The 13,224-nt window shown below is 32.8% G+C and overlaps 1 protein-coding gene across 1 annotated transcript; it reads left to right on the top strand.

The window, feature by feature from the left end:
* Positions 1 to 283: 283 nt before the first annotated feature.
* On the top strand, positions 284 to 11,842 carry LOC105326896 (protein PET117 homolog, mitochondrial). Its single transcript, XM_011427165.4, has 3 exons — positions 284 to 440; positions 2,020 to 2,154; positions 11,389 to 11,842. The coding sequence occupies exons 1-3, from the start codon at positions 345 to 347 to the stop codon at positions 11,422 to 11,424; spliced, it is 267 nt and encodes an 88-aa protein (XP_011425467.3). The 5' UTR covers positions 284 to 344; the 3' UTR covers positions 11,425 to 11,842.
* Positions 11,843 to 13,224: the final 1,382 nt, after the last annotated feature.

The following is a 13,224-nucleotide window of genomic DNA, read 5'->3' as shown; positions in this document are numbered from 1 at the left end:
ATTTTACAACGCCGTGAACACGCCGTGGGAACGCAACCTGGTGTGACAGGGTCTTTAGATCGCAAAAATTATGTATTCGATCAGTATTGTGACTTTTAGATATAGGCCTATATCTTTGAAGGTTATTTTATTTTTTATACATTTTCTTTTTCATAACGCCACAATGATTGCAGCACGTACGCGCTTATACGATGATTCACAGGATTTGATCATGTGACTTACCAAGTTTATATCCCGGTGAATGTTTTTAAAACATTTAGAACAATTTTCTTAGCTATGCCTTCGTTTCTACGCACCCCGTGCAGGAAAAGAATAAGTACGGGTTAATTTCTCTTTATAACGGGATGTCGACCCAAGCAAAAATTGTTTTGGGTCTTTGTGGTGTATTTGTAGCGTCTGCAACGGTCTTTGTCGTATATGATTCCTTATCAGAGAAAACAGTAAGAATACTAGTATATCTTAAGAAATGCAATCTTTCTACTGACCATAGAAAGCAGCGTGCGCCGTGCGTTATGTTGCACCATGGACAATCAAATTTCCTCTGGTTAATTGTATAACACGTGAATTTTGGCATTGTGTTCCAAAATTTAAGCGAAATTCTTTATTAAGAAAAGAAAATATCGGCAAAAATCGTACCAGTTTGATTTTTTTTCACTAAGAAAAATATTTGTAGAATACACCATTCCGAATTTCCTCGTATGTTTGGCCTGGATTAAGCATATTAATATACACGGCCATTCGGGCAGGTGTATCCATGAATTGTACCATGATCCATCCCTAACAAAAATTTACATGCCCAAGAAAAAATTCACAAAATTGTTATATTCATTTATTTTTATTTGCATTATGTGTATATTCTCTCTGGTCATATATTTATCCTTTTAGTCCAACTGTTTTGCTGTAGACTACTAGTGTGCGACCAGTTCTCGCCGAGTACCATTTCTCACCAGTACATTGTGACATCATTTTTCGTCTATAATTTTATGTGTTGATGAAATGTCGTCACAATGTACTAGTGAGAAATGGTACTCGGCGAGAACTGGTCGCACGCCAGTAGAGTTTGTCTGGTAGTAGATTCAGATATAATGATATTTCATCATTTTTTATCTTTTTAATAATTTACATGTCATTATGCCATCTGTAGCCAAAACAATGCATTTAACTGGACAAAATTAAAGACAAATTGACATTCAATCATTTAATATGAACAATTATGCCAGCCAATTTGATGGGGTTCCCATTAATTTCAAAAAACAATAAGACTTTCATATCATCTACAAATGCAATCAAGTATTGCAAATGTTTGTATAATTAAACAAGTTAATTTGCACAAAGGTTATTCATGGTCGTTAATTTATCGAATGAATCAATGTTGAAAATGAAAAAAATGGCAACATAAATACGATATATGGTATAAAAGCTTGAAGTTTTACGTGCCCCTTGGGTTTGCAAGTGTATAAGTTTCACATGACCACTCCTGGGATTTGTCGAAGACTGATGTCATGGGAGACTTAATAATTACATTAGTCACTATTCTTCAATTGGAATGGAGACTTGCATTCTAGAAACTTCCCCTATTCTTTGTACATGGTAACCTCAGAGAAACTTTTGAATTGTCCTATAAAATCTCTGCTGAATATGAGCTTTGGCTATTTGTGCAAGTTCAAGGTCTGAATTGAAAGCAAAATTTTGCAATACAGCAAAAAAGTTATATATATTTTCTTAGTTGGGGGGGGGGGGGGTATCATTTTTAAGCTTGCTCACAGGTACCTCTAGTTGTATTTAATCCTTAATTTTGCCCACATATAAAGTAATGCGCTACCAACTGATTGTAAAGATAAATCCACAAGCTAGTGCTATGCGGAGTGTGACAGTACTGCTTGAGCCTATAAATCACTATCACCATAATGTTCTGTACTAGAAATGACACTGACAATGAGAAATTATGATTCCTTATTATATTTATTCAATATTTTTTCATGTTATGGTTTGTAATTGTTTTTCTTTTTATTTCTTAAGCGAATGCGACGAGGGATTTTGAGAGAGATGGAGAAAGCGAGGGCAGATAAAAAAGCTGAAAGTGTTGCAGAACAAAAGAAATCCTGGAATGAATGGAAAGAAGCAAAGAAGGCAGAAAATAGAAGAAAACGAGAAGTATGTGTTTAACTTGTAACACATAATTATGTAACAGAATAAATGAATTCTGCTACTTTGGTCAAAATTAGTCTCAAACTCTCAACTAATTCTTTATTGATAACAATCGTTATTAGATGAAATTCTTCATAAAAAATGAGTTATGGACAAGGGAATAAAGGTAGAATTACTGATAGATTTCCAAATTCAGCCTACCAAATTCTGATTTGCCTTATACATAATTATACTGGTTGTTGAGTTTCTAGTTTCTATTGTGTTGTAATAAGAAGAAGGTACAGTTTCTTTCAATATTGGCCCAAAAATTCAAAAGTTGTTTACCGGTAAATCTCTTAAAATACACATATATCATCTTGAACCTGTGTGTATATAAAATACCAAGTTATACACTTATATCTTGTTTCAAAAAATACCGTAATTATGACTTCAACAGTTTGGCATATTTCTAAGATTTGGTCGAAAATTATTAAAAATGGCCGGTTTTCTTATAGTTTTTTGAAGAGGAAAATGTGTCCGCAGCCGTCGCCCACAACGAAATTAATATATTTTATGGGATATCAAATGATACAGTTATTATGTGAGTTTCATCGTGGCTGACAGCTGCGGACATATTTTTCTACAGTGCTCCAAGTTGCGACTAAAACGGACGCATTTGCGACTAAAATTTCAATTTTGCGACCAAAATTTCATAGTAACTCGCATTTTTGCGACGGAGAAAATTTGGACATGTGATCGTCTCGGGATCGAAATTTGTCGTGATCGGGATCGAAATTAACAAAAAATCAACTCTCGGTCAATGTAATGTTTGAATAAGTGTTAGCTTGAATCAAGCTTTGCTGGAATGTAGATTAACATTGTCAATCACGTTGCCACGATGACTGATTAGAATTAGCAGTGAAGGTCCTCCTATTGAGGAATTTAAAACTAATGCCGTTGTTGAACGCTGGTTTTCTCAGAAACGTAATGTTAAATATGAAGGATGGCCAAGGATGGTCAGTCACGTGGCCACGATGACTGATTAGAATTAGCAGTGAAGGTCCTCCTATTGAGGAATTTAAAACTAATGCCGTTATTGAACGCTGGTTTTCTCAGAAACGTAATGTTAAATATGAAGGATGGCCAAATGCCATCCAAATTCCACAATAGTAGACCTCCAATCCTGCTGGCTGCATATTTAAATTGTCAATTTGTTAAAGTGTGATAAAGGATATATGTTACTGTATATTCAGAGGTCTTTTTTATTTGTTTCATATTTAACCTGTTTATAAAATTATTATCAGTTATTATGGCGAGTAAATTTTTTTTTGATGACGACCATAAATTCTGAAATGGCTACCTAAAAAAATTGTTGTGTAAATAAACGTTACATTTAAATTTCTTGTGATATTTTAAAAATCACTCTAAAACAGGGCCAAATTATACTGAAAAGTTCTGTACCTAGTTCTTTATTTTATATACCCAATGATTTTCCTTTTTTGATGCTGTTAATTTGACGCAGTTTGATCCCATTTTCTGAACACTATGTTGTGTTTCTGATTCCATATCACCACTCTCTGAGACTGATGACATATACAGAAAAAATTGTCAAATACAAACTGAGATGTAGCAAAATCTAGGATAAATCGAAACTTGTTGGATTTCCTGCAATTCTTGCAAGCTTTTATGGGTTATAAAGAACTCATTTATAACAAATTTACAAATAAAGCAAAATGATTTTGAGATGAAAAAATGATTTAGACATGAAAAAACACTCAAAATTTACATTGTTTTAATTTAAAACTTAGCAATACCAAATGAAGTAAATGTTTGAATGAATTTATTTTCACAAAAATCCTGATATTTACCATCTAATCATTTTAAGTTTCTAGAGAAGATATTTTATTTCATGCCTGCATAAGTAAGCACAAACTGGGGTCCTCTTAAGGGAAAAAATCCCGTAATAATTTTGAATTGCTTATGACATTGTATTAAGAAATCATTACCGGTATATGGATATAATGAATTATGGATATAGCAAAGTAAATCCACTTGTTCTTAGGACTTTGCTATAACTGAGTTACTGTAGTATACAATGAACAGCGTTTGTGTTCTTAAGCACATTAAAGAAGAGTTCTTTTTAAATGGTAGTGGTTTTTAGCTGACAAAGATGATGTCAGGGGGACCTTATGCTATACCCCAGCATCAGCGTCAGAAACCAGACCTGGTTTAAGTTTTTGGAGCAAGTCCTGTATCTCAGTTACATTTGTATTACTCATCCTACTTTCACCAAACTTGCATGGATGGTGCATCTGGACCTACTTATGGACTTTAAAGATTTGGATGCTGAATCTGGGCCATGAATTTCAGATGCTGGAGGAGGTTAACTCAAAGGTTTTAAGCTTTTAGAGCAGGTGCCCTTTGATGACTATATCTTACTTACTACTGGTCCTAACATCACCAAACTTGCATGGATGGTGCGTCTTTGACAGGCTTGAATGCAGAATCTGAGCCAAAGGTTTTGGATCCTGAACAAGGTTAAGGTTTTTGGAGCAGATTAAAGTTTTTTTAGCAAGTGCCCTTTGAAGACTATATCTAACTTACTACTGCATGGTTTTAACTTCACCAAACTTGCGTGTGTCTTATGATATTTATACCCTCAACAAGTTTTTGGATGAAAAGCCATGCAGATACCAGGTAAGGGGAAAACCATGTTAACATTATTTCATGACCTCTGTTCCTCAGCAATAATTGATAAGTGATAACACCTATAAATCCAGAAATAATTTGATTTTTTACTATTAAAAGTTTGAATTAAATGTACCAGGGTATATTTTCTTTAATTAGTAGAAAAAATATTATTCCTCTTTTTATATGAAGGTACATGTAATTATTAAACAGATTTCATTTATATGAACTGCATAGAAAGAGGAGTTACTGCCCTTTTAGTACAGGTAATCAGTATGTTAGAGCTCCTTTATTAAGGCCATTGAAGGGCTCAAACTCCAATACAAATCAGACATCTTCTCTCTGAATCTTTTAAGTTGTTGGGTTTTTTTAAATTTTCAACTCCAAAAGAATTAGTAAAACATATTTTAAAAGCAAAGCAACTAAACCCCACCCCCTCCTAAATTACAAAACTTTAAAAAAAATATTTATATACAGCCAAAAAGTAAAATAAGTATCGGTTATTCCGCGTGAACACCAAAATGTGATAGTGAATCTATTCATGAGGTTTCTGTAGTTTATGTAAAAATGTTGCTTCTGTTCCTAGTTTTAATGGTCATTGTCCTATTTGCAAAAACTGGTGTGAAAACCTTGCATCTTGATTCTGTTTGATAAGTGACTTGTCAAAAGCTTCCTTTTATAATATATCAGAATCTTGTGATTATAGGTTGTTTCTCTCCAACCTCCTAACCAGTTATTTGGGGTGGGTGTTGGTATAATTACTATCATTTTAATTTATGCATCCAGACATTTACAAGCACATTATCTGCATTGTCTCAGTCTGTGTATCAGTAAATGAGTTTGGCTGGTATTATATACCTACTGGTACCACAGATTGGCTTCTATCCAGGGAAGGTACATAAGGTGGATAATGCAATAAATAAAAGGCTTAAAGGCATGTAATGTTTACCAGAATTTATAGGTATACTACAGTGGAATTTCAGTATTTCATAAACAAAATTGTTTAAAATTTGGGGAATGCAAAAATCAATTAAGAGAGAAAAAATTGATATCTTAAACAATTAAGATCAAGACCTATAGATTTCTACAGTGATAATCTCTGATTCATTGACAGAACATCTAGATTTAAAACTTCATTGTTGAATGGTCTCAAAGGGACATAAAACAACAATTTTTTTATCTGTAGCTGCATAGCTTAAATCTGTATTATTTTTCCATATGGGCAAAAGGGATGTAAAAATTTTCATTTCCTGTTGACTTGAATTACAATTTTTTCATAATATAAGGAAACTGACCATGTGTATTTCCAAGTTACTATGTTTACCTCTTTCTATGCATCATGTACCTTTGGTTTTATAGCCATGTTCATATGACATCCACCCAAGTCTTAACTATTTTTGAGTGACAGTACTACATTGTTAATGGTTAAGTACTGGTAGACAAAAAAAAAATATAGCACTGTGAAAACTAATAAAAAGCAATATCTTAGCATTTTATCATGGCACAGCAGCTCATTTTGGCAAACTTTTTGTTCAGTATCTTTATTCTTCAAATTGTATGAAAAGGAAACATTGCATCTTGATATTTTGCCTGTATTTCTGTGCATACAATATATGTATTGTGTTTTGATCGAAATTGTAGACTTCCTCATTAAAGTTTCCTGTTATTTGACCGTTAAAGTTTGCATCCTATCAAATAGGATATGGCTCATTTCCCTAGACACTCATATAGCTTTCCAAAAAATTTCATATAAATATTTAGAAATGATTTTGGGAGTGTTTATGTAGGTAATATAGCAAACGAAATCTGGAACTTTATTTCTAAGCAGAGTTAATTATACATGTTATGTATATAGGCTATGTGGTATTTTATAGGCTATGAGGCATTACTTACTGCATTTATATAGAATAAGATGTTGCAGGTATGCAATTTCAATTTCTTTATTTACCAATTAAAGGTCCTCAATGCACATGCACAGATACTTAGAAAACAAAACAAAAATACCTTAAGTTTTATAAAATATAATGAAATTAAGTGAAAAGCGCTGATAGTAAACTTCACATGTAAAATGGATTATATACCCCACTAGGTAAATTGATTCATGTAAAAACATGTATATGTATGCACTAGTACTTATACTATGGGCTGAAACATGCTAGTGTTATGCAATCATAACAAGCCCTGACCACCACAAGTAGATGAATATTTGAATTTACTGTAGATAGCAAATATTCGTATGGATCTATACATGAAAGTAATGAATAATTAAGAATAAATGTGAAGTTAACATTTAATTATGCTATCAACACAGACACATTCCTGTAACCCCCACCCCACCTGTTTTAAATTGGACCATATCTTTTTGTTATGTTTCTGTGTTTGTTTCTTAACATTTCCAAGGCCTGATTCATATTTTCTATAATAACTTGTATAATCAGAATATATATGTAGGGATGCATACATAGATTACATGACAATTATAAGTAGGACAAATATAAGGATGCACATATTATAAATATGACATGTTGTTGATATTTAGATTTCAAGGTACAGGCGACATATGCCTGCTTTGACTTTGTACAGTCAGAGCTTATTTTCTCAGTTTCCTTCCCTAATCTAAAATTTAAGAGTTTTTCATTGTTATCTTTGAGGAGAATATTGACTTTAAGTTTTTTGCTATGTGTGTATGTATTTTAAGTAATAATCTTTAATAGTCATCATCTGAAGTACCTGTACATAATGATTGTACAAACTTCACATATTATCAATGCTCTAAGATTAAATAGTATATCTGAAGTGTTTTAAGGAGTATTTTATCATAAATCAAATTATATATCAGAGTACAATATTTTGTTTCAAGTGTGGTTTTACATGTAAGTGCTCGTCAAAAAAGGCACAACTGGAATTTTGTGGAACTATAGCTGAAATTTCCTCTTAAATATCAATACATTTGTTTTTCCATTTTCAAAATCACCTAGTTATCCGTTGTCTCAACCAATATTTATCTTTTTTATCAGAATTGTAGGTATTACATTGATTTCAGCAAAGCGATATAAATTTTCATTTTCAGAGTTAATATTATTCAAATCGTTAGTTAATATTGATAACAAAAATTTGATAAAACAAGAAATAGGGATATTTTTATGCCCCCCTTTGAAGAAGAGAGGGCATATTGCTTTGCTGCTGTCTGTCGGTCGGTCGGTCCACCAACAGTTTCCGTTCATTTTCTTTGCAAAGGATAAACATATTGAAATGAAATTTGCTATACAGGTTTATTATGATAATATCTAGGTCAAGTATGATATTTGGTTCGATCGAGCAATTTTCGACAGAGTTATGGCCCTTGGACTTAGAAAAATTCGAGTTATTTGTAGTTTCCGATCATTTTCTTCGCAAAGGATAAAGATATTGAAATGAAATTTGGTAAACAAGTTTATCTTGATAATATCGAGGTCAATTAAGTTTGATATTGGGTTCGATCGAGCTATTTTCGACAGAGTTATGGCCCTTAGACTTAGAAAAATTCGAGTTTTTTGCAGTTTCCGCTCATTTTCTTTGCATAGGATAAAGATATTGAAATGAAATTTGGTATACAGGTTTATCTTGATAATATCGAGGTCAATTAAGTTTGATATTGGGTTCGATTGAGCAATTTTCGACAGAGTTATGGCCCTTAGACTTAGAAAAATTCGAGTTTTTTGCAGTTTCCGCTCATTTTCTTCGCCGAGGGTGCACATATTAATATGAAATTTGGTGTGCAGATTTATCTAAATAATATCTAGGTCAAGTTTGATTTTGGGTATGATAGAGCAATTTCTGACAGAGTTATGCCCCTTGGACTTAGAAAAATTCCAAATATTTGCAGTTTACGTTCATTTTCTTTGTGGATGTTTCCAAGGGAGGAGGGCATAAGTGTTTCACAAACATCTCTTGTTATTATATTGATGCTGTGCCAGATCTCATACCAATTCTTGTCCATGCACTGCCATCTTCATTTAACAGAACAAGTTCACTATTAAGTTCTAGCCATCTTTTCTTAATCCCCAATATGATTGGGCATCAGTACATGTATGTATGTATGTATGAAATAAACATACAGTAATACCAATATAATCTTGATTGGATCTGGAGATCAGATTTGACTAGATAAAAAATTCAGACCTATGGAATTTTGTTGCTTAGCATGAATCAGTCCAGTACTTTGGATCAATCATTTATTAAATGTGGGGGGGATATAACTGTAACTTTCATGAATTGTCAATTTTTAAGATTTCACATGCAGGGATGCTATTTTGTTGATTTTCTCCTACATACTGTAGAAGCATATGTTTTCGTCGGGTCAAAATTTCGTTGTTTAATCCAAATAAGATTTCGTTGGCATTTATTTTCGTCACGAATATCGTAATCTCTTTGTATTTATTAATACTTGGGTTGAAAAATTCGTCATGGATTTAATTTCGTTGATTTATACTGCCCATGAAAATAACGAAATTAAATCCTCAACGAATATTTCTGCCTCTACAGTATATTTGTAATGAATTAGGATTGTGTGTCAGCTTTTATTGGAGATACTAATTTGTGAGTACAGAGTATCCACAAAAATTGAGCCCCCATGAATATTACTGATTAGACGTATGCTTGCAAATGATATGCAGTGAACAGTAATCAGTTCATCTATACAAGCTATATAGAACATCTTGGATAGCAAGAAGAATTTAAAGTGTTGGAGTATTTCAAACAGCTGATTATCAATATAATTGTTTTATTTTATTAAGCATCAGGTATTGTCTGGGAATTTACAGAGAATGAGTCTGTCTGGCAAATATCTTTTACCATGTACCCTACAGACAAGCATGTACATTTTACTGCATTGTTTGTGTTTTCTTTGGGGAAACATGAAATGTTTACAAGTTCTAGAGAATGTTGCCAAATGCACTTGCACTTTCGTATGTATACATGAAATTGGAATTTACAGTAATGTAGCCACTGGGTCAAGATACCATGCCAAAGAACTTCCGTTGAATTGAATGATAGCTGTGATAACTCGAGCGGTACATATTGTGGGAGCAGTTTAACACAATGTCTACATTTTAAGCTCTTAGAAACCTCAAACGATGCAGAAATCCTCAGAATTACTTAACCCACTGTGTGGCAGTTTGAGGTTTATCTCACTATTACAAGTAGGAAAAAAAATGAAGGAAACGAAAAAAAAATAATTAGATTGTCATAAAAAATAGACCTGACACCCTGTGGAGAGCTGGCTTCTCATTCTCTCTGATTCAGAGAGTCACTCCGCTCTAGGTGTGGTATTTCTCACCATTAAAAAAATCATTTTCAGGCCATTATAAAGGTCGATAGTGAAACTTGCTTTGTCTGGCAAATTTAGTGAAGATTTCTGGATTCATGGCATAGAGATGTTTGGTATGCGGATGGTTTAATCTGTTTAAGATCATATGTGTGTTACGTCTGTATGGAGAAAAAAAAATTGGGGCTATTTTTGTTTGCAGGGAAAGTGTAAAAAAAAAAGAAGGGTATTTCTCGGTTGGATAACAATTCTATTTTTCAGGAACGATATGAAAATGAATGCCTCTGTAGAAGAATTTCTTGCAATGGAATTCATATATATTGTGACATTAAGTACAAATAGTTAGGATGTTCTCACCACATCACCTATGTGCTATATATTCTGTGTTAGAGCAGAAACAGGTAAATACAGTTGGTAAATACATCATTGTACAGTATAAATTTTACAAACTGTTAAATGTCCATTCAAATTAAGCATAGTCTTAACTTAAAACATTTAGGAAAAAGCTTCTTTATCCATACCGGTATTTATTAATTATCAGCATGTACTTGAACTTGCAAAAAAACACAAAAGGCACCATTTTAGAATAATCATTTACAGAAAACCATTTTAAATTTCATTTACTGGTATTTATTTTATTATATACGGTAATAGTTTTCTTGATAGAATTTTTATATGATATTCATCTACTGAACTTCATCCTGAATGTTCTTGTCAAGAAAAGTCAGTGTACTTATATGCATTTAATATGGATTTGTTTGGTAAATCCATCTGTTTGATTTTTTTTTAATTACATGCATTTAAAAAAAACAACTTTGAAACATTATTGATCGATGCGTGTGATTCCAAACCAAAATACTGTCATGTATTTTACTAAGAATGGTCATAGTTTGAAGGATATTCAAACAATTAACAGGTGGACACCAGATGTCTGTATTGTCTGCCCTTTCCCCTTTTTTAATTGGATGAAAAAAAAACCACTGACAGTGATTTTTATGACCTAATTATCTAGCTTATCTTCTCTTTGTGCAAAAGATATTTTACTTTTATGTGCATCAGGAATATTTGATAGCTGAGGAATGCTAAGCAGATGAATGAGGTTGATGGTCAACAAGTGTTGGTTTGTCTGTGGTCAAAGTTGGCAAACTTAAATGTTATTGTAATGCTCTGGTATATTTCCAGTCTGGAGCATTATCGTGCCAGACATACATGAAAATGACCAATGAACTGTCTATTGAGCCTTTCATTTTAATTTATGACTTTTTCAGGAGATGAACACCAAGACGGAAACTATTGGCAGCTGATCCAGTGAAACTTCAGTCTGCCTCTTGTAGCCTTACTGGATGATTTACTGCCAGAGAGAGATACCTGCCAACAGAGATACAGGAGAAAAGTGTTATGTGAATGGAGAACTTGAGTGAATGTTGAAGCTGTTAAAAAAAGAAGTATTCAAGAGATTACATAAGTGATGGGATCATGACTTTTTTTATAACTGTCAGTGCTTAATCATCATGTTTGTTGAGTCATATGCAAGTGCTGTGTCTGTGTTGAATGAATACTTATTTATGTACTTGTAAATGTAGTTTTCTTGTCTTTCAGAGTATTTGAAGTGTTTTTCTTGATATTCTTGACATTTATCAAGTGAAAATGTGTGAGAATGTTGGATGTCATTAGGTTGTTGCTTTTACATGTTTGCAACAAATAAATGTTTCACATAGTGTGTCTACAGATTATTACTTTTAAATTATTCATCAGAGTTCACTTTAAATCTAAATATATTGATAATATATGAAATAAAGAAATATTTTGCACCTGTACTACTTAATGTCTAACTGTCACAGTGATATTTCAATTGCATTACTGTGCTGATTTTGGCATCAGCAACCAAGCAGAAAAAATGTAAGGATTATTTGACCTGGTGTTGTGTCTTATTGACGTAAAAGCAAGGTCTTCACAGTAGCTTTAAACAGAATTTCCTTCTGTACATAATCTGATTGCATGAATTTGACACAATGCTGTTTCCTGTGGTTAGAATATGCAATGGCCTTGCAATAAAATCAAGTGGTATATGTCAGGGTGAGAAAATGAATAACCCGTTCAATTTAAAAGTTGCTTAAAATAGCTTCTATTTGGTCTATGACACTTGAATAGAATTTTATGTTTTATAGAAAACAAACTTTGTTATTGAAAGATTGCAGATGCTCACAACTCTGACAATCAATGTAAGCTTAGGTTTTCTTTTATTATTTATAGTCGAGAGGTCTCTAGTCAAGACATCTTTCCAAGTCAAGAGTTTCTGATCCGCTCCGCTATACATTTATACAGAGTGGAGCGGAAGATAATAGTTAAGAAAGAGGATCCATCTAATAGAAATGAAAAAAAAATGAAAGGTACCATCAGACATCATTGACCAATCGTTAGTGTGGGTTTTGTGGGTTAATTACAGAATGTGAACAAAAATGTGGAACCTGTGTTAAAATAGTTTTTTTTTCAATGGTTAGATCAGGAGGGGAGATCGTAATCAAGTGATTCATCAAATCCACCGAAAGAGTCGACACATCAAAGCACTGTACCTCCTAATACTAAGTATGATTATTTACATGTATGTCCTCTATCTCTCAAAACGCGGCACTAGACTAATAAAATACGCTCAGGATTTGGATCGGGGAGGAGGGGGTCCAAAACAGTTTCTAATTTTCCTTTTAAATTTGACCTTGATCAATCACTCAATCAAATTTGTTTAGAGGAAACCAAAATGGATTTCAATCCTTTAAAAATATAATTGTTTTAATGAAATCAACATAATATTAAAGTTACGTTGATTAATACGTGTATTATCGATATTATCAATTCATTTGATTGATGCCACGCTCCAAAGTCAGGGAGGGGAGGTATCAAATAAACAGGGCCGCGTTTTACAAAAGAACTTACGACTTACAACCAAATTAATGATTGCTTATTAATCACCAACTAATCGATGATTTATTTTTATGGCTGGAAAATATAACTATGGAAATTGAAACATTTGTAAACAAACGGTTTTATGTCAATTCTATTCTCTAAAGATCATCTTACGAGACTGTAAATATTTACGAATTTGTCGT

This window comes from Magallana gigas, chromosome 6, assembly GCF_963853765.1.
Source record: "Magallana gigas chromosome 6, xbMagGiga1.1, whole genome shotgun sequence".
Lineage (NCBI taxonomy): Eukaryota > Metazoa > Mollusca > Bivalvia > Ostreida > Ostreidae > Magallana > Magallana gigas.
This window is presented reverse-complemented; position numbering and strand designations above follow the sequence as displayed.